Genomic DNA, 22,957 nt, shown 5'->3' with positions numbered 1-22,957 from the left:
AATAGGGTTTCTGGTGCCTCTCTAACATGGGGGCCACAAAAACATTCTGAGATGTGACCAAGACAAGCAGAAGTGATGGGAGGAAAGGAGAGCAGACGGACAAAAAGGGGTTTCTTCTTAGTTATGCACCCAGCAGCTTATTGAATTAAATGTTCTCCCTTATCAGCGTTGATAATTTGGGGTAACTAAACTAACAGTGGGATTATTTAAGATTTTATAGCCAATTTCTATTTACATTTTAATTTTTTTTTTTTATAGAGGCATGTTTTATTTATTTATTTATTTATTTGTTTGTTTTTTTGTTTATACATGCACTGGGTACAGTCAGAAGTGCAGGAGGGTGAGAGAATTCACCAGAGCCAGAACAGGGAGCAGAGCAGGCAGAAGGACCGAAGTACACTGCTGAGGGGAGCAGTGGGCGGCAGGAGAGGTCTGCGCGCCATGTGGGACCCTCCTCCGGAGGCCGGGGAGCAGCCGGGGATCGAACCGGCACCGCAGAGGCTGCGTGCAGCTTCTCAACCCAGAGCTCAACCACTGCGCCACCAGGGAGGCCCCTCTATTTACATTTTAACAATACTTAATCTAATTTAATTTTTTGGCCTGGATCCTAGTTCAAAGTGTGGCATTTTAGAGTGAATTCCAGACAAAACTGTTAGGGCATCCTTGTTAAAGAGGAGCTAGTTATCATTTCAGAGGGGACTCACTGTAACTTATAATTTAACAACAAGGTTTCTTGGTTTCTTCCTTCCTGGGATCCTTTAATCCTTCGCCTTTGGTTTATTTTACTCAAGGCTGAGTGTTCTGCCCTACCTACTATTTTCTGCAACTTTCAGAGCAGTGGAGAGTATGTTTGTGATATACTAGCTTTTTCCTTTCTCATAATTCTTTACTAACAAAGTGACACAGACACACAACCAAACACTTGCATTCTGTTACTACTATCATATCACTTATTCCAAAAAGATGAAGACTGTCCGAGATGATGATACGGTCAATGTCACCTCAAACAGTCTGCCAAGTTGTAACCCAGTGTGCAGTGAGGATTTCTGTGGATGCCTCACGGAAATGAAAGAACAGAGCACAAATACCATTACGCAGAGCTGAATGTTTGCTGGAATCGAGCCTCATTTATTCTTATGGCTTTGGAATGCTACCATGCTTTGAGATCCCCTACTGCATGCATCTCTGTTTTAATTCTTGATTTTAATAAAACCTGGGAAGCCCTAAAGCTAGTGCCTAAGATCCGGTGTGGCTGGTCTGGGGTTGAGAATCAGAGTCATCTTTGAGGGTGAACTCACCGCCTCTCTAGGGGGCGCCCGTCGCTGGAAATGCTCCGAGGAATGTTGGCAGCTCTTTCTGGAGGAGGCATCTTCCCATCTCCTTTCCCTGCATTCAGCCTGGAGGTCATGGGACTCTGCACCTGGGACGGAACTTGAGGGGAATGAGTCCCCTTGCTGGCATTCCTCTGCCACTTGTTGTTATTTCGGAAGGGAAACTTGAATTCATAGGAAACTCCTTCGTTCATTTTGTACTCCATCACTGGCATGCGGTAGGTTTCTGAGCAGCTCCTAGGAGTGAGGGCACAGAGAGAAGAAAAGTTAATATTGCTTTTACTTGTTGGTGGAACCACACTGCTTCCCATTAACAGTTAAAACAGATCAAACACTTTTCTGTCTCAAAACATCTTTCAATCAACGGGCCTTGCAATTATTTTCCTTTCAAAGCCAGAACCCCAGGAAGTATCCTTTGTTCAATCCCAACTGTTGAGTCTGAGATGTGGAGTCTTCATAGAACGATGAGACCTGTGGTCATCCTGGTGGACGCAGCCAGTGCTGAGACACGAGGGAGGAAGATGGCACAACATTGGATAGACCTAAGGCGGGGCCCCTACAAGCAGGCAGCATTCAAACCCTTCATTATTATGACCAGGCATATAAAAGGTGTACAGTTTTAAATGTTGGGATCCTGATAGTCAAAAAATGAAGTGGGAAAAAATCTTGAAATCCAAACTAAAAGCCAAATTTAGCTCAGGAGGAGGGGAAAAAAAGGCCAATTACAGAAATTCTGCAATTATGAAATCACCAGGGAACAAAGCATAATCTGAAATCAGGCTTATTAATTTTTTCTCCAAGCTAGACTCTCCCACAGCAGGGCTGTCCCCAGGGAGCATCCTGAGTGAAATCAATGGCAGCACAAATGTCTCCTGTTGTTTTAGCCTCTTTTTGTGCCGCTATTCCAGCCCCCAAGCCTTAGGAAACATGGAATCCATATTCCATTCTCTTTACCCAAACCACCAAGGAAGATTCAATTACTGACTTGACTGATAGACAGATTACTGAAAAAAACTTAATTCCCACTAACACATTGACTCAAACGTGCAATTGAATTTTAACACTAAGTGAAATAAAAAACTCTTCCTAAAAGAATTTCAAGGATTGAAAAGCAGGGTTAAGAGTAATCATGAACTATTCCTTGCAGAGGCTGTCTGGTGGTAACATAAGGCCAAACCAGCACCGCCAAACAGGAATAAATGTAAGTTGCTTGTGTAATTGAAAAATTTTCAGTAGCCAGATTACCAAAGTAAAATCACAGGTGAAATTAATTTAACAAAACATTCTATTTAATCCAATATAGCCAACATGCTATCATTTTGATATATAATCAAATCAACATTTAAGCAATGATTAATGTAGTACTTTATGTTCTCAACATGGCTGTATTTTTTACTTAGAGCACGCGTCACTTTGAATTAAAGGTGCTGCAGCCACACATGGCTCCTGTACTGGACAGCACCAGAGAGCCATGGTGTCCAAGGCCTGATGTTGTCTGGGGGCGGGGTTATGTTGGTGGGAGAATGTGCACAATGGGAGATGCCACTCTTTCATGATCTAAACTATGTCCCAGGTTGACCCCTGACATTTCAAGTGTACCCCATAATGTATCCTTCCCCAGGTCTCCAGAAAGCCACAGGTTTTAGAGAATGCAGCTTCTGGAGTGCAGGTGCATATTTGCTGAGTCCTGGTCCTGCTCACTTGTAGCCTGAGCATCTCTTCTTGGAATATGCTCACCCCTCCCCAGCTCCTGAAATCCCAGATCACCTTATCAGCCACTCTGGCCCAGACTGTCCTTTATGCCTTAAATGGTAATGGCTTCTAACTCTGGACCACAGGCCCAGTTATAGATACATTCTACACAGTAATAACAGTGTAACCACAAACACACATAGCCTTCCTCTGACAGCTTCCATTCGACTATATTCTCTGTTAATCCATTTCATTCGAAAGAAAAAATACAGGGAGGGCAACCTCTTAAAGTGATGTCATGATCTATTCGAGAGTTATGATCCACAGTTTGTACAACAGAGCTTTGTGGCACATTTGACATTACGTTTAAACAGTTAATAACTTCTTATGCCATAAACCATTTACTGTGACAAGAACAAGCATTACTTTGGGCTTTAATATAATATTGAGCTTTGATTCTGATACCACCGACAAAAAAGATGCCATTATGACACTTCTTTGATTGTTAATGGAGGCATTACTGCAATATGTTTAAAGTCTTTCATTTCTGACAAAATAAGATATATAGCACTTAGTGTCTGGATCTGTAAGTATAATGTGAGAATGTTGTCCCTTGCCAAAGGAATATTAATAGAAGCTCTCAATCATCCATGGGAAATTCTGACTCCACCTCAGCATCAGGACTAGGTTGGTTTCTATTCAGCAAAGGTCTGTTTTTAACTAGTATACTCGATGGGTCATATCAATTGCGCCCCTTTGAGTGGGCTGCCAGCAACTAACCCATGCACAGACCACGCTCAGATCATGTGTTTGGGGCAGTATCCAGAAGTTTTCACCGTGGCGGTGTTTAACTTTCACTCCCCCATTCCCCACCCCTACCCAGGCCAGGCACACATATTTCCTGAGTTTTAATTTTGTGGTATCTACACATGTACCTTCATAGGCTGCTTTAAGTCCATCTTGCAACCCTGTAAAAAATAATGTCAAGAGAAACGACGATAACATAGTATTAAGTCATAGGGCAAGCGGATATAGGGCAAGGGTCATATAGGAAAAACCTCAGAGGAATAAGGAAGACTCCAGAGATGAGGGCAACAAATTCCAAAGGGGGCTAATCAAACACCCCCTTACTAGGAGCAGCAGGACATTCTTGGACAAGGGCAATAAAAAAAGGACTCTAAGATAAGAGCTGTGAAGCAAGATGTAATTCTGGGCACAGAGTTATGAAGACAGAGCAAGTGAGACCACCCAGAACCAACCAATCACAAAGAGACTGAGGGGGCTTTAGAATAATTGGGGAGGAAGGTGTATATCCCTGAGGCACGACTCCCTCCTTGTCCTTCCCTGGCCTGGTTCCACCGGCCTACGAGTCCCACTTTATTTTTGTTCCCTTTCTCCTTAATAAACTTCTCCTTACATCTGTCTCTCTAAACAAATTTGCCTCTTTACGCTTGTTTGCTCGCCTGAGAGTCAGTGAAGTTCCTGCTGTGGCTTCCTTAGAAACCAGCCCATGGTGGTCTAGTGTCTTGGGCTCAGCACTGCCACTGCAGCCTGGCATCCATTCCTGGCTGGAAGACTGGGGCTGAAAACCTGAAATTATGGTATCCTTATCAGACAGACAGGTGCTTTCATCTTTTGAGTCTTAGTTTCTTTGAAAAATGAAAGATTTGGAACTGGTGATAGCTAAAGTTTCTCCTGAAGTGGTCTTTTTTTTTTTTTTTTAAAGTTTTATTTATTTATGCATGCAAGAACCGGGGCACCGACCAGATGCGGGAGGGTGAGAAGATTCACCAGAGACAGAGTGGGGAACAGAACAGGCAGACGCAGACCAACAGAAATACACTGCTGAGGGGAGCAGCGGGCATGACAGGAGAGGTCTGCCGCGCCATGTGGGACCCTCACCTCCTGGCTGGGATAGAACCCGCGCTGCAGAGGCTGCGGACAGCTTCACAGCACTGCGTTCAACCACCTGCACCACCAGGGTAAGCCCTGAAGTGGTCTTTTAAGTGACATAAAATTTTACTAAAACTGGTTAAAAGATCTCATCAGTCAACGGTTTTTGTCTTCTCTGTAGGCTACACTTCAACTCCACACACATTACCCGTAACTAGAAACCTTGTGCATACTCTAGGATGACAGCAAGAAGGATGGTAAAGCCTGAGCAGGGAGAAGGATTCATTTACCAGGAGTGAACAGCACAAGCACATAGATCCAGCCCTCAGCCTCCCCCACTGCTGAGTGCACACTGGCTTCGGCTCCCTGCCTGTCTCTATAAACGACGAGAGCTGCCCTGGGATCAAGGAGGACAGTACACGGAAAAGCAAATGTAAAAGCCAGCCTTGAAATGACATGCATAAATGTTTGTAAAAGGGTTATTATTGTTTAAAAAATATTTACTAATCATTCCAAGTAAAATCTGGCATTGAGTAAATATGACTCCAACTGCTTACCATGCACCAGCCCTTACATTTGCCTCCCCACAGCACCCTTAAAGGTGCACATCATCACCCCTGTTTACACATGAGGAGGCAATACCGCCAGAAAGAGGCAGATCAGAATGTGAGCCCATAGAATCAGTCTCCTCACAAGTTAGTCTTGTTTTAGTCATCAAGTAAAGATACTTCCACTCCAGGTCCCCACGCTTCTTCACCTTACAGCGACTACTGTTTTCCAAGAGGGTGCACAGCTAAGACAATATGGAAAACGCAAGTTTTGAAGAGCTTTGGTCAACAGGAACGACAACTTCAGTGCCCAAAGTGACACATATTCATACACTGAAGCCCTGTGTCAAATAGAAAAGTCAATCTCCTTAATCTCTTTTCAACCTGTTTAACTTTCTGCTTTAATTTCTTATTGCCTATAGTCTGTTTTCTTTAATATATTGTTGGGGCTCAGGGCAGGCAGCCCCCAACTATGTGTGGAAATGGCATGTTTATTATTTTAAGTTAAAGTTACTTGAGGACCAGTCAATGCAGGAATGCTGCCTTGACCTCTCTTGCCTCCTAAAAGCAGGAAATCAATCGCCCATTGAAAGGCATCCTTCCTCCCCACATCAGGAGGCAGAGAAACATCTTTATCAAGAAATTCAGGGTGTAGAAGGCCTCTGAAACAAACTCTTAGTTTTTTTGTTGATTAGTAGAGTAGCCTGAATCTTTGTCCTCTTAGTTCTTCACAAAGCTATTTGTTTAAAAAGTGTCTAAACCTCACGCATCCATCACTCCACAAGTTCCATTTTCCTATGGAATCTCTATACCTATGAAATTAAATGTCTTTTTCTCCTGTTAATCTTGTGTCAGTTTAATTATTTTCCAGCTGAAGGACCTGACCCAGAGGGCAAAGGAAAATTTTTCCTCCCAGACTACATTAACAAGTAAAGATAGAAAACCAGTTAAGCCACATTTTGAATAGAGCAGAATACCACAACACAGGAGTTTTAATCAGAAAAGTTATGGTTTGAGGACAGCTGAATCCCTAAGAAGCAATGTGACTTTGGCCTGGAAGAAACACTGAGCAACTCTGAATCATAGTTCCTGATCTGTTCAATGAGATTTGAACCACAGATCTCAATAGTCATTCTAGAGCTACCTCCTCTGTTGTACTTTAAAATACTTGTCCTATTCTTATTTCAAAGGTAACTTGATCCCTTTATGTGACTTATTTATTTATTTTTTTTTAGCTCTTTTTCTTAGTCCATGAATGCTTTCTTTAAAAACTGTAGAGTAGGCCCTCAACAGAACTGTCCCCCACTCCCAGGCAAAACCATTCAGAAGTCACAATTAAATCTGTTATCTGGGTGTTTTTCATTTTGCCAAGAGAATGTGACTCAGGGATCATAGATACCAATAGATTAAAACGGCCACATACTCCTGAATCAGGATGGTGGGTGAGGGGCCCCTCCCACAGCTTGGCATCTCCCTCCCTGCAGGGAACCTTCCAGAGAGTCTGCAGGCGAGCAACACCCTTGCTCCTGCTGGGACTGCTCCCATATTGCTGTCACTCTACCTGGTTTGCACTGACTCTTGTTAAGCCTCAGTCTCCCCATTGTTTTCATGGACATGAAGCTGCCACCCAAGATTTTATAAAAGCTCTGCCCATAGGAGGAATTCTGCCTTACTCTCCATTCTTCACTTTAAAAGATTTTAGCCTGAAAGCAATTTATAGAGGGGTCTGCTTATTTCAGAAGGACAGGGAAAGAATCCTATTTTATGTTTACTCTTAAAGCCCTGTTTTGTTGTTGTTAAACTAGGTTTTCTGTAAAAAAGACACAAAAACCTGCCTTTTCAAAACCAGTGACTCTGCCACGAGGACACACAGCCCCACGGGTGTCTGTGATTACATAGGTCACCATGCCTGTGCCTGGGGGTCCTGGCATCCCTGAGACCGGGGGCTGAGGGCAGTGGGGCAGCTGCTGCAGGAAGCTGTGCTGCCAGGCGCTGGATCCGCAGTAATAGCTGACAGAGAGGAGAGTGACTAGTCAAAGAATAAAGTAATTAGTTGCTAGGAAAACAGCAGTGGGAGTGTGAAGTGCGGAGGAGAAGGGAAAAATGACAGAAGAGCATTATCTTATTTAGTTGAAAACTGTAGCAAGGTGTTAATGCTTCAACTGTTCCTTTGAAGTCGTTTCTAAGGGAGGGAAGGACAGAGTGGGGCCTTCAGTCCTCCACAGGCCTCAACGGCGTATTTCTCACCTCTCTGCTGCGTCTCTCTGGATGGAAACTGCAGTGGAGGGGGCAGACTGTCTCTGGAGCTGCACAGCTACATGGGGTACTGATCCTCCATCCCAGCCTAGCCTGCCACCCTATTTCCTAACACCCTGCAGTCATGTCACTGCCAGCTCTGCCGCTGAGGAGAGGATGCTGTCGAGTGTCTCACAAGTGGCATTGGGAGATGAAGACAAATAACGGCTCATTTTCTGAGGGTGTGCAGGAGCTGGGCAGGCTCTGCCTCGCAGTAGTGAACTAGGAGCACCTGTCGCAGCTCAGCGTGCAGCGATGGTGTTGGCAGCCTGAAGTTGGCCATGGTGGGAGGACTTACACCATGGGAATCAGCAAATACCATAGATCAAGGTTCTTACCCCCAAAGAAAGCCAGTTTTCCAGCATATCCTTGCTTACGCTGGTATTTAGGAAAGGATTTGTGCCCCAAGCATATGCGATAGCAGTTAAGAGCTTGGGATTCTGAGGTTAGACCTAAATTTGCCAGATGAGCTTGGGAAGCTACTAAACTTTCTGGGTCTTGGCTTCTCAAATAGGAGTAATATAAATAAATTACTTCATAGAACTGTTATAAGGATTATATGCAATAATTCAAATAAAAACGCTTTTTCCAGAACCAGGCACATTAAAATAAGTAACTCAGCAAACGTTAGTTGTTTTTACCAATGTATCACAGAAGACATACCTTGTCAAGTACCTGGCCGTAGACCACTGTTTCCTATCATGAGTCTATCTATGCATGCTTAGGCCTTAGGACCCATCTTTCTAGCAACAACTATTCACAGTTCAATGCCAGTAAAGCTGCCCGTTCTGTCCTATTTCCTCAGACTCACCATCTCCCTCGCCTCTCCTGCAGATCAACCTGGGAAACTAGGGACAAGGAAGAAGAGCTGCGAGTTGATGAGATGGTGTCACAGGATCTAGAGGCTTCATTCTGAGTAAATCGTCTTCAGATTGGTGTATACAACTCTGTACTGTGTTAACTGAGGTTGACAAGTTACAAAGCGTGGTTATCTCCTCTGGTGTCTAGCTGCCTGTTTAGAAGCAATGAAACAGACAATCTGAAGGAGAGGCCAAAGGTCTGAAGACAGACAGACAGATAAGAGTTGGCGCACAGGGCAGCTGGAGAATGTCATAAGAGCCCAGCTGCCTTTCTTTCTTTTTTTTTTCCCCTTGGAAGTATCACTTTATTTATTTTTTTTAAATAATACATTTTATTTTTATATTCCCCATACAATTGCAACCCCCCCCATTCTGACCTCAATCCCTCCCCTCCCGCCCCCCACCCCCCAAAAAGTGTCTCTGGTTCATAGTTTTTTGTTGATTTTGATTTTCACTTTCTTATAGTTATTCATTTTCCTGGTCCCTTATTTAAGTTTTCTAGAGCCCAGCTGCCTTTCTAATCCACCTCGAGAGTCATTCTCGAATCCCAGTTTAGCAAAATGCTTAACACTAATGACATGTTGAGGAAACCAGAAAAGGGCTGGTGAATTAACGCAAGGTATATGTGTAAGACAGCTTCAGAATATATCCACACTACTCCCAAAAGAGCTGAAAGAAAAAGTTCGGGATGTGCCTTTTGGTTTCCAGGAAAATCCAAGTGATCTAACATGGAGCAATTCTTACAACTACCAGAGTCACAGGGCTTTCCCCACACCCTGACACCAGCACACACCTCGAGGCTGTGCAAAAGGGACAAGCAGTTTTAAGAAATGCTATCCTGAGCACAGTCTGGTCCTGCAACATTTTGTCTGAAGAACTGAAGCATATTTAGATGCTCTTTGCTGCTCAGTTTTTAGAAGTCATGAACTGCCCATCCAAATGGTTCATCTATTTCTGGTCATTTTTTGGGGGGGGAAGGAAACCTCAAACAAGAATATTGTCTTGGTTTTAAAAAATCCACAAATTAATTGTCAAAGCTTAAGAGAAATTCTTAGAAGATAATGGGTTCAAAGCAAATTAACACTAAACCCCCCCCCAAAAAAAAAAACCAAAAAACTAACCAAAATAGTGTATGCATGCCGAAAGGAGAAAAGAAATAGTTGATTAAATTTGTTCCATCAAGAAACCTCCCCAGAGACAGAGAAATTAAATTTTCAACAACACTGCCAGCTGGCCATAGCTGGAAGGAGCCAGGAACTCCTGGGCTGGCCTTTGGGGAAAGGCTGGGTACCCACCTGCCAAAGCATCATGAGCTGGTCCAGCTCATTTGAAGCCAATTAGGAAAAAGCTTAGGGAAGACATGTTCAGTCCTCCAGGCTGAGACAGCGGAGTCAAAACAGTACTTTGGGTTTTGGACAGCATGGGTACAAATGGGAGAGGCAGAGGGCAGGAGTGTCATGGAACATGAAAGAAAAACATCTGACAATGCTCAGTGCTGAGTTAAGGGTACAATGTTCCCAGCTACCAGTGCAAGATGTTTAAGATGGGCATCACCAGACTTCTCTCTCTGTAAAGACAACTTTATAAATCCAAAGATGTAAGTCCTGGGAAGGGTCCAAGTTAGTCATTCTTCCCAGCTGTTGTTGCCACATGTTAAAAGGGAACCGTGTCTTGAGTCAGATTTTCCATGGATGGAACTTTCAGCACTGCACGTAAGCTAGAGTTCTTCACAACACCCTTCCCGCCAGCCAGCAAGAGATGGTCTCCCTGCTCCATACACCCGGCACGGGACTCCCGGGCTCACAGCTGCCAACTCAGACCTACCTCCGAGGGGTGCAGTCCTCATGCGGGGGGATAATGACGACCTTCACTGTGACAGATGTTCTCAGGAGGTCGATCATCTGCTCATGGCTCAGGGTGGCCACTGCCACCTTGCAGATCTCCACCAGCCGGCTGCCCTGCCTCAGCCCTGCTTGCCAGGCATAGCCGTAGGGCTCCACATCCGCCACGATGCCCTCGTAGTTAACATGGAAGCCAAGCTGCCCTAGCCCATTCCTCCGCAGAGTCATCTCCACCGACTCACAACCTTTTGACACAAACTAGACCAGGAAACAAAAGATATCATGATTTGATGTAGCAAAGTATTAAGTGGTTGACGTGGAACTGGAAAAAACATTGTAAACAGGCTTATTTCTAAATGCCCTACTGTCAGCGGAAGGGGAGTCTGGTTGTTTTCCCTTCATTAATCTCTGTTCAGTAGGCAAAAAGAACATACTTGTCCCATCCAATGAGCTCAATGGCTTCAGTGAAGTTACAAAGAAACCTCTAACAGAGACCTACAGTAGGGAGCTGGCAGCTAACAGAGACACTTCTGCTCCTCATTTCACCCTTAAAACTTCAAGGCAGCAGATACTCTATCAAACAATTCATTTCAACGACTCAAGGAGATTGGCTGGGCTCCATCATCAGTCACAGAGGCAGTAGGCTCAAGTCACATGCAGACGGATTTCCAACACAAACACACCATAAATGTGTCTTTCCCCATTTGTCCTACTACTTTCCTTTCTGAAAAATGAAGGGAAATAAGTGTGCTTCACATTATCAAGAGGGGTTTTCAGAGGAACTAATAAAACAGTACAAACTTCAATAACTTGACACTTGTCTGTAGCGAAAGCTTTATGAAAGGGAAATTGCATGGAGGCAAGCGAAAAGAGGCTCACCTGCAACCTTTTCACGATCTCCTTGATGTCCTCACTGCTAATGAAACTCTCCACGGAAACACACTCTCCTCGCTCGTAGAAGATTTTGAGGCTGGTGTCAGTTGAAGTCCACCCAATCACATCTCTGCAGGAACAGTTGAAAACCACACTCTTAGTTTCTTGCTCGATGAGAACGATGAACTCATTGGACACCCCCAATAGGCAGTCTATTTCCATAGCCTTGTTGTAGTCTTTGGCTCGGATCGTCCACACGATGGCCCCCATGCTGCTAAGCTCGGCTCCTGGATAGGGCTTAGACTTTTCCTTCTTCTTGGAGGCCAGAGAGATGAAAGGGAACTTGCCAGAAGGGTCGATAGGGGTGTTGGTGACATTCTTTTCAGCCAGATCTTTCAGGTACTCCTGGCGGGTCCGTGTTGCCATGGCCCGGAACTTTTCTGATTTATGAGCAGCGTTTTCTGCATTAATGACTTTTGCCAAAAGAAAGTCCCTGAACACGTTTGACTTAGGGAAAGTGACTCCTTTGGGGATGGGAGGTCCAAAGGAAGGTACATCTCTGGACCTGGTGACAGCCACACTGAGAGACAAAGATCAGAGAGAAAAAGCATGTCAGTATTTCTCAATCCCACAGCAGAATAAAATAATAAATGAAGTAAAATTAGAGACAAAAATGTACTTGAGATAAAAAAAGTGCTCACTTTCCCACGAGAGACTACACACATTTCTGTCTAACATAAATGTAATTTTTCACTCAACCACATTTAGGAGTTATAGAATATCAATTTTTTCCCAAGCCGAAATATCCCAAAAGCTTAAAGTAAAAATGTTCTTTTTACTGACAAACAGTAAACCAATTATAATATCATGAAAAAAAAAAGTTTACGTAATATTCTGCAAAATGAATACTTCAGATACCCACTGATTATTTTCAAGAAAGATGACAATCACATAACCTATCACAACAAGCATAGAGCCTGTAAGACAAATGTGGTCTCCCTTTTCGATATGAAGCCCACAGGCAGTCAACTAAAGGCGAAAGTACTCAAAGATAGATGAGATAAGAGAAATGGGTTAAACTTTAAAAAAATTAAATACTATTTGTTTACTTGTATGTTGGACATTATGCGTTAGATCAAAAACAATTTTAAAATGAAAACGGGAATTTGAGCAAGTAAAAAAATGATTCTGATCTTTATGGTAATAGTGATAGTGCTTTAAAAATCATATTTTTAATAGAACTGTTATTTGGTCCAAATTCTTTAGTTTTGACATTTGAATCTGACAATTCATTTCTGATGAAATGGTTTTCTTTTCCCATTCCTCCTTCGAGCAAAACAAATTTCAGGAAGCCTGTTCCAGTCACTCCTTCTGCAAATGTATCACTAAAATTGGGCCTAAGATAAGACCCAATTTTCATAAGGAAAAAAAAATTGTTTCGCAAAAAAGAATAGCAGCAGCAATAGAAGTTAAATGGAAGCAGAGAGGTTGTGTGTCTTATATCAAATTCCAAGATCTCATTCAAGGACCTCAGCAAAGTTTGAAATGATGGCTCCAACAGATCAAATATCCTTCTTTTCAAATTATCTATTAATTTAAAATGAGTCAACACACAATTATATGAAGAACTAGGGGAGCAGTACAAAAGCCATTTCTCCTCAACTCCCAGAATGGAAAGGACAAAATCAGAGTGTGCATCTTTCAAATTAAATTGAAGAGCTCTGGTTCATTATTTTGTCTTCATTCAATGAAGGGTTTGCTTTAAGATTCTCAGCTTAACCTTTTAGAAAATGATTATTTCTTGTGAAAATAGGATAAATAAATAAAAATCAGGAACCTCAAGAGAAAATTATGTATTTTGTCAGAGGATGCCATGGAATGGCCTATATATTTCTTTGCAGAAATTCATTGGAAGGAAAAAAAAAAAAAAAGCAAGACTACCTAGGTCACTGCCTCACAAAGGAGGCAAGCGACACTATTTTCTAGGGAATTCACAGAAACTTCCATATGCATTACATCCTAATTATACTAGTATTAGAAAGACAATTTTTCTTGTCTATTGTGAATTTTCTTGCTCCAGTGATAAAAATTATGATTTTTAAAAAAGATCTTATTTATTTATTTTTGTATACAAGAACCAGGGTGTAGATCAGAGGTGCAGGGAGTGAGAGGATTCACCAGAGACAGAATGGGGAGCACAGCAGGTGGATTTACTGAAAATACACTGCCAAGGGGAACAGTGGGTTAGACAGAAGAGGTCTGCTGCAACATGTGGGTTAGCTCCCTGGCCGGGGATCGAACTCAGGCTGTTGCGGTGATAGTGCTGAGACTTAACCCCTAGGCCACCAGGGAGGCAAACAGTGATATAATTTAAATTTGATTTTTTTTTAAGTAAGCAAAAGATGCTAATATTAAATATGCTCGATTTTCTAAGATGTATACTCAAAGGATCCAGAAATATTACTTTCGTTTTTTAAATTGATAATTTCTTCCCTTTTTATTCCCTTTAAATCATTATTTTTTCTCAAGAAACAACTGTGATTTTATTTTAAATAAGGAGAGGAAAGCACTTAGTGGGTGTCAATAAGAATACCATCCAGTCACTTGCCACAAACTCACCGACTCTCTACAGATCTATTTATTAACTGATAGAACTTTAGACAAACATACTGAAAACCCACCAATAATTAGAAGTTTCTAGAACAAACTATGAGTGAAAGAACTGAATCTTTAACATATAATTATCAATGATTCATCATGGTAGGGAGGTAAATGATACAGACACTAAAATCAGCTTCACATCATTAGAAATAGAATTCTTAGAGAAGAAGATGAGGAAGATGATACCCTAGAATGCTCTTTTCAAATAAAGGGTTTTGTTTTGGGTAAATCTGATGTTCAAGGTTTTCTACAAGGTTAAAAGCTCATTAATTTAGATGCCACGAATTCTGAACTCTTGATAATAAGGTCTGTTTTAAGCTAGGTAAAAAGAATATTTTCTTTCCCCTCCATAAGAATAAAACCCTTTCCAGAATTTTTATTTGCTATACATTGAAACTTGAGATGTATTAATTATAAATATAAATGGTCCTTGCTATTTTTAAAGGAAGATTTTCAAAGGACCCCTGCTTTGTCACACTTACGTTAGCTTTGCATGAAATACAAGAAATAATATATTCTTTAAAATTATAGCCATGCCTTATTTACCCAGCACTGTCAAGGACTGGATAGTTCTATTTAAGGGGTTATCTAGACAAAAGCCAGACAGAAGTTCAGTGGCTGGAAAGTTAGCACTGCAAGGGAACTTGGAGAATTCAGTGTTCCTCTAACTCTGCCAACAAAATCTTGAGTTTCCTCTTAAAATTCATCTCCAGTTTGCAATCTACTGAAGAATGTGTTCATTTTGACATAAAAATATGTTCTCTCCAAAACCTCTGAATATGATGGAAGGATCAGGAAAGTGTCCTTTTTTTAAATTTTGTCTTCTGACCTATCTTGAATCTCTGTCTGAAGTGCTGGTACAAATTCTTCACATCTCCAGGAAGCAGACTGAGATGATTTGCAGTTCTGTCAGAGTACTGGGACTGGAATCTGAGCTTCTGGGAGGCCAACAGGGTGCACTGTGACCAGACCACACTCAATGTCTGTGAGGGAATGTTTTTAACCCTTCCCCTCTTGATAGAGGGACCAGCCATAAAAGTCACATGACCAAAGAGATGACCATTATGCTGTTTCTAGAAGGTTTTGGCCTTGTAACATTTGCTGGCATTTGCTTGGATGCAGGTCTTGATACCCCAAAGCCAATTTCAAATTGACACATGGGAATGTTCCAGAGACATGGGAACAGAAATCCCAGTGGGAAAAACCATTAGAAGAATAAGACACTTGAACCTCTGAAGCACAATGAAAACGGCAGTAAACAAGTCTCAATACAAAATTCCGAAGGAACAGGACAGGAATGTCCGCTCTTGGAGCTTTGATTGGACTGTCAGCTTGGGAAACTTTTCAAGAATGAGACCTGGGCTAAGGACAGGAAAGATGAAGGATGAAACCTAACAGGGTCAAGCCTGCAGAAACTCAAAATCTGGTGGAGGTTACATACAGGAGTTAGAATATTGTCCTGAAAGTTGTCTGGTATAAACAGAAACACAGGAAAGCACTTTTTCTAGATATGTCCAGGGGAGCACTCCAAAGAGAAACAGGATCTCATCAGACGAGGGAGGGTAGGGAGGGCAGGGGTGCGTGTAAGCAGCACTCTGCTCACAGAGAGCAACAGTGGGACGAGAAAGGGTGGAGCACAGTTTGTCCTGCAGTTGTGAGTGTCTCCACATGGCTTGAGAGTAAGGTGGGGCCGGGGGAGGACTGGCAGAGGAGCCAGTGGAGGCTGAGAGTCAGGCCATGCCAGACTTGAAGGAACTCACGCAGAGGGTTATGAGAGGGAGTCTGAATGTTTCCTTAAATGGTTTTAAGCAAAGAAGAATGACATTCAGGTTTTTTGTCTTCGAAAGGTCAGCTACAATGGACAATAGGGATGCTGATTCATTATGGCTTAGAACAGACTTTCTGAAACACATCTCTACCATCTGACCCACTTTGATTTTTGTCTTTCTAGCTGAAGTGGACGTATTTATTTGTTATCAGACAGAAGTGCACAGACATTCCCAGTGCACACACCACACTTCCCGCCTACGCTGGATACTTTACTGATGGGATTTTAAGTAGATGTCAAGCAACCTTCAGTGCACAGAAAGGGAAATTTATGATCTGAGAGGTTTAATAATCTGGTCTGATTCCAAGTGCTTTTTGCACTACATCATACTAACTCCTTTCAGCATTTACTGTATTTTAACCACTGAATGTGAAAATCTTTCTGAGAGGAGTACTGTACATTTCCATGTTCTGAGACAGTTACTGACTACAGTTTGACATTTGTTTTGAAGACTTGGAGTCATTATTATAACCACTTATTACTAGTTTGAAAATTAACAATCATTCTATAATTTCATCCCACAGTAAGTCAACATTTCAATTTCCAATTACATAGCCTAAGGGTTTCTACAGATTTTTGGATCTGAATGGAATACAAATAAAGTCCACATATTGCAATTAATTAATTTTATCTTGAACTTTTTTTTTCCTTGTTAATTCTTCGCCCCTTCCCTCATTCTCTCATTTATGTTTTGCAATTTTTTGTTGAACTGGGCTGTCTGACACATAGAGTTGTCCAGAGTCTGGATTTTGCTGACTACAAAGAAGTTGTTCTGTCTTGTCTGTCTTGTAAATTGGCTTGTCTAGAGGTGTTGTTATAGAGCAGGGTGATCAGATTCAGATTCAATTTGGGGAGGAAGAGACAAGATTAATTCATGGTGGAGGGCGGCTGTGTTCTTCCATTACGAAACACACACATTTTTCTCTTTTTTGTAATTATTTGAAGCTTTTGATGACCAATACTTAGATCTATTAATTCAATCACTGTTTAAAAATGGTGGGAAAAGTTTACACTGTGTTTTTACAGGATGGGTTAAATATATTTGGTTGTTTGCCCTCATTTCAAATGACCCCAGACTGTTAGGTTTATTGAAATTGTCTCTTTGATGGAACAGCTTTTCTACATCTCCCTGATCAGTATCCCTTACTGATGTTTTCGGTCCATCCTTGCCACTAAACAGCTACTTCATCTTTTTGACTTGTGAATTCTAATTTGCTCTACCAAGTAGGGCTGGAAAATTAGATCGTAATGAACAAAAAGAGTAAGGGAGATCAAAGGGTTCTCTTATCAGGTAAGGGCATAAGCTGTAGTTCACAGACTCAGTGACTGACTCCTGAACTCTTGGCTGTGCTTACTATTCAGGGTTAAGCGGCCTCTGGAACTAGTTTAGTGAGGTATCCCTGTATCAACTTTCTAGTCCCCCGGGAGCTATATTGCAGGGTCTCATCTCTGCATGGCATTGGTGATTTTTCTTCCTTTCCCTGTTGTACCTCAGGCCTAGAATGATACCCAGCTCAAAGATGATAAATGCAGTAAAGAAGTGGAGAAAAATAAAGGGATAGCAGTAATACCTCCACATTTTTTGTGTATAAATTACCTTGAATGGTGACACCGGGTAAATTTTCCTACAACTCTATCTATACTACATTACTCTGAGAGACTAGTATTCCAAGCCCCTGACTCCTGAGCAACTTCCCTACAGCAGCAGGCTTCTCACTGCACTTCACCTCTCATCGTCTCTGTCCTCTTATATGCACCATCCATCATTCCTGCAAGTACATCTTTTTTCCACTGAATCCCACCCAGCTATGCTTGAAAATACACATTCCTTATGGCCTCCATATACACTGACCCCCACACTTCTCTACCTCCTTACAGCAAAAAAGCTCCTTTAGCAATCAATTTTTGCATTTTCCACAGTCCAAGCACCAAGCAGATGTCAATTAATAAAGGTGAGTGGCAGAGTGGAGAAAATTGGGAACAAGAGAATTTAGATAATAAAAAGGACTTGGATTGGCTTACCTACACCACTTAGGAATAAAGTTAAATTAGACAATTAAAATTAGTATAAATCAATATATCTCTAAACTTTTCCGCCAACGTACCTCTAATGAAAAAAGGCCTATAAATTTTTATCTGTAGTAGTCTGGAGAGTGGCTGGGTATAATCAAACCATAGGTATGGAAATTCTTTGAAACCCACTTTTAATCTTAAAATGGATACAAATTTTTCTGCTCTACTTCACAATACATTTATTTTTATGTGAAAATAAGCCCTTCACACCCCTTTTCCCCAAGCATTAAAGAATACATGAGGTGTCCCTATTCTGGGTCTTCCACATCTCCTGACATCACCACCTACCCCAGGAAACATGTCACCTCATTTTGAGAAAGAGGGAGAAAAGTTAATGTCCCCAAAGTTTACAAAGGGGAAAGAAAGATCACTACTTGAGTTTCTTGTGATCTCTTTTAGTGATGTTTCAATCCAGTGTATTTGCTGGAAATGACAAAAGGCCAAACTTCATACTTCAAAGGACTGCACTGGGTCTTCGGACAAGGTTAGCAATTATATTTGCTTAAATTAATTCAATTTAATTCATTTAATAGTCATATTTTAACTTTAGATTAACCAGGTGTCCTGAGCGCAACTGACTCTGTCCTGATGCAGAGACTCCCGGCATCACATGGCTGGGTTAAGAAGATGACAGATAAAAATGAGAAAGAACAAAAAATCAAGATTTTCAGGGGGGGTTGTGACAAGAATAAAACAGCCTTCCTTTATCTGCTTATATAGCAAAGTGCCTTAGAAACTGAAGACACTTGTCCTCATTAGTCTGTTTGGACCTCCGCTGGCCACATGAGGCTGCTGGGCACTCAAAATGTGGCTGGTATGATCGAGGCATATTAAAGTGTATTAAAATTAAAAATTGGTATGTGACTCATACCATACCAATTTGCACTTTTTAGAGTGCATTTGAAATAATCTGAGTAAATGAATCCACTTGTTCAATCACAAATTAAATGGAATCTAAATACAGATTGTTTCCAGTAAAAATTGAGCATCCTAATTAAAATGAGCTGTAAAGCTCAAATGCACTCCAGATTTCAAAGTCTTAAAAAATATGTGACATATCTCACTAATTTTGTGAATTTAATATTTCATGTTGAAATAGTAATATTTGGAAATGAGAGATGAATTATTGGGTCAAAATTGTTTAAAAATTAATTTTACTTATCATCCTAGTTTTAAAGATGAGTAGTAGAAAACCCCAAATTAATATTTGACATTCATTATATTTCACTAGACAGCATTAAAACAAAGGCTTTTAAAGAAGAATCTCTGTTTAAAAGAAACCACATAGCTTTGAGCTCTTTAAACTTCCTGGTGCACATTCAAAAAGGGTTTAACACTTTCTTGCTACAGAGCAATATCAAATACTTTGCATAAATCCCCCAAATAGCATATCTCAACTCTTTGGGGGGTATTTTCTAAAGGCAAATAGTTATCCTTCTCAATTATATAGTCAAATCTTCTATACTTATTTTTTCATTTTAGACTGAACATAGACAGCTTTCAGAGATCATATTCATACTTAGAAGCTACAGATTTAGGTTTCCTTTGGAGATTATACCCAGAATCTAGGAAACTACAGATTTCTGTGGTCATGGTTTTCATATAGGTCCAGAAGCTAAAAAGTTTGGAACAACTTCTGTGCCAGAAGCCAAGGGCAGCAAAGACCCCACTTCACATGGTACCTGCGTGAGGCAGCACCAGGCACTGGGCAGACTGGCCTCTACCTCCTAGTTCAGTGAATGTGAATCTGAATTCCATCCCAGGCAAGTCTCCTGGTCCCCATGTGTTAAATGAGGATAAAGACAGTAACTATACCTCAGAGGCTTTAAAAATTAAATGAGGTAACACATGTAAGGTACCTAGAACAGTACTGGGATTACAATGAGATCAGATCAGCAAAGAAAGTTACTGTGAAAAACACAAGGATAGTGGAAGTCAGCAGTAGTGCAAGTAACCTTTACTTGTCTTGTTCCCTGAACTTGCTTGTTCCACTCCTATAATTAACCTTTATTACAGCTAGAATTAGACAGTTGTGGGTCTCATGATGAACTAATTATCAGTTTGTGTTGGCGACTCTGTGGGCAGATAGCTATATCAGTTTAAACATAAATATTAAAGCTGTATCAGTTTAAACATAAATATTGAAAATTAACAAAGGTTCACCTTCCATATTTTAAGCAGGGAAAGATAATAAAATTTCACATTGTGCAAGGAGAGATTCATACTAGGGACCTTTTACTAACACTAGACTATCCTTACACATCTTCTGGGCACCGAGATCATATCAACCCAGCATCACAGACTCTTGTCCCTTCAATAGCCTGCCTGTGCAGTACCATTGTCAACACCTCTACAGATAGATGCTGAAATTCTGACACCTGTGGGACTAGGTCAACAAGTGACACTGAAACAATCCCACCAAATGCCTTTAAAAATGCAGTTATAAATGTTAGAGTTTTCAAGTAAGTCCTAAGCCAGAGTTCGAGTTTTTCAAATAATAATTAAAAAGTAAAGTTCTCCCCATACTTATTATGATTATTCTTCTCTGTTTCTGCCCTGCCAGAAGTACATACAATTACCAAATGAGTGCTGAGCTAGCCGGTGACCGGATGGTAAGGATGAAGGACACCACCTAAGGAGGAGGTGCCAGGGGAACGGCAGGCACCTAACCAACATGTCTAAGAACGTCAGCATCAGCAGGTCATGTCGTCATGTGAGCTCAGTCACCCATGTGCACAGTGGAAAGACAAAAATCAATTACAGACCTCCCACTTCTACTTCAGAAAGCAGAGCTGGAGGGGGCCCTCTGTGTGGCCACCAGCCAGCACTGTCCGGCATGGCTGCGCAGCGTACCTGTAACAGACACTGTCCGTGCAGGGGTTATGAGCCCGGACAATGACAAAAACATGCTGGAAGTGGGAGCGGATATTTTTGGGGCTGAATGGCTGTGCTCCAGGCTCTTGGAAAACGATGGTTACGATATCATTTCCAATGTGCCTCTTCCGCAGGAGCTAAAAGAAACATAAGTAAACAACATGAATGGTAATACTTCATTCTTTCCTTCCCGTTCCCTTATGTACTTTAAATCATTCATTGTTAATCAGTATATATGAGGGCAGGTCACAGTATTGGGTATTTTAGCCTGCCTTATCACTCCCTCCAAGGAAGAATATGGAAATGAATATTCTGAAATTTGTATGATATATAATCCATTCAAATAGACCTCACCAATATCTGGTATATTATGACAAGTCTCACTATCTTCAAATCCTTAGTTTCCATAACAACAGTTTGTTCTATTTTCATAGAATAGAAAAACTTGCCATGGGAAAGAATTTTAGAGCTAAAAACAACTATAGTATTTACAACACAATTTATGCTCTGGTTTAATTGGCTTCATTTAAAGAACTGTGGCTAAGGTGTTTTCTGATACACGTTTTGTGTCACAAGCTGGGAATGTAGAAATTCGTAATATTCCAGAATTTGTAACATATTAAAAGCAGGTTAAATTTCAAGTTTAAATAGTTTCTTTAACTACCATGAAAGCAGCTGAAGACCGCCTTGAGGCTCACATTGAAGTGTTTTGGAAAGATGGCTTTCAAATGTAGGCTCCACAAATCATCCCAAGCCAAGGCTTTTTCAGGGGGGCTTTATTAGATAATTTAATTCAATAGTGTTGAAGAAAATTGGAATAAACTGTATGGTTCTTATATTTATTATATGGCTATTAAAGGGAGAAAAATAATCAAACATGGCATTTACATAAACTATCCAATAGATATAAGTTTATATTTATAAAACTTACTTTTTATTCTTCAGTGACATCAATGTATACAAATTACATGCCCATAAAATCAATGATCTAGTATTGACCACCAGCTGGGAAGAACAACAGCCTTTTATTGTAGGTTAAGGTTGAGAATTGGGGGTTAGTATGTTCTGGAAATATACTTTTAACCATAAGAATTTTAAAGCACCCCAAATTATCTTCTAATAAGGCAATTTACTTTCTAAACATGATACATTATGGAAATAAGGGATAATCTATAATGGCTTCCATACAAAATTTACCATTAAAGGTCATTCATTTGTACTCATTATTAAAGATTATTCATTTATTTAGGATGCGGACATACCAAAAACAAACCCTGTCTATGTACTATGTCACTCCTGCTTAGATGATGTCATTGACAATGACATTGTTATTGTCTCTTTGATGCAATGTCATTTTTCTTCAAAATAGGGTTTGATATGTGATATTAATGTCATCATACAGGACCCAAACAGAAGTAAATCTATTTCATATGTAATAAAAGACAGTATTTATAAATTCTACAAAAAGATTTAAAAGAATCAGGCTTTCTCATTTTCTAAGTATAAAGAAATCCATATAGGAGAATACATTTTTTACCTAGAGAACAAAAATTCTTAAAATGCAGTAGTACGAATTACTCCCTCATTTTGATTTAGGATCTTAACACTATTGCCTTGAATGGGCCCCCAAATTAAATAATTTAGATAGCTGTCCATTTAAATGCAAACATCACTTTGCTCAGTAATTCAGCTCATTTAGTCAGAAATCACTGAATCTTGCTACTAAATTTTTTACCTCCTTCCCCACAACTTATCATTCTCAGCAGAGAAATCAGGTGCAATAAGCCTGTATCTCCCCTTTAAAGGTCATTTGTCAAAGTTCTTACTTTTCACTGGCGACTGGCCAGAATAAGAAGTCTAGTAGTGTATTTTTCTTAGCACAAGATATTCCTCCTAGAGAAATCTAAACTTGGAATTTGCATAAAACAAATTGTCAACAAACTCCAGATCAGGGACTTTATTCTAAAACAGGCTTATTTCAGATTGATAGAGGATTCATTGTTTTGCATCCTGTGTTTACTTTGGTAGTCATAAAAGGCAAAACCTTGTTACCTAGATCTGTGATTTAATCAAACTTTAGTTTGATGAAGTGTTTGATTAGATTTGTGTTTTGTTAAATTCTGTGAAAGAGGATGTGATTCATTCTGCAGCTGGCCTGTGGTCTGTTAGAGCAACAATTGACAATAAC

The 22,957-nt window shown here is 40.7% G+C and overlaps 1 protein-coding gene across 8 annotated transcripts in view; it reads right to left on the bottom strand.

The window, feature by feature from the left end:
* Nucleotides 1–22,957, bottom strand: part of SIPA1L1 (signal induced proliferation associated 1 like 1) — a gene marked incomplete at its 5' end in the record, with an annotated part of 130,417 nt that overhangs the window by 51,817 nt on the left and 55,643 nt on the right. For 7 of the 8 annotated variants that reach the window (XM_084241188.1, XM_084241189.1, XM_084241191.1 and 4 more), the window contains 4 exons: nt 1,299–1,568; nt 10,444–10,718; nt 11,340–11,913; nt 20,749–20,906. In XM_084241188.1, the coding sequence (XP_084097314.1) occupies nt 1,299–1,568; nt 10,444–10,718; nt 11,340–11,913; nt 20,749–20,906 (1,277 nt within the window). The remainder of the gene's footprint in view (nt 1–1,298; nt 1,569–10,443; nt 10,719–11,339; nt 11,914–20,748; nt 20,907–22,957) is intronic. The other variant, XM_084241195.1, reaches the window with a different exon arrangement.

Source organism: Talpa europaea (assembly GCF_964194135.1).
Source record: "Talpa europaea genome assembly, chromosome: 8".
NCBI lineage: Eukaryota > Metazoa > Chordata > Mammalia > Eulipotyphla > Talpidae > Talpa > Talpa europaea.
This window is presented reverse-complemented; position numbering and strand designations above follow the sequence as displayed.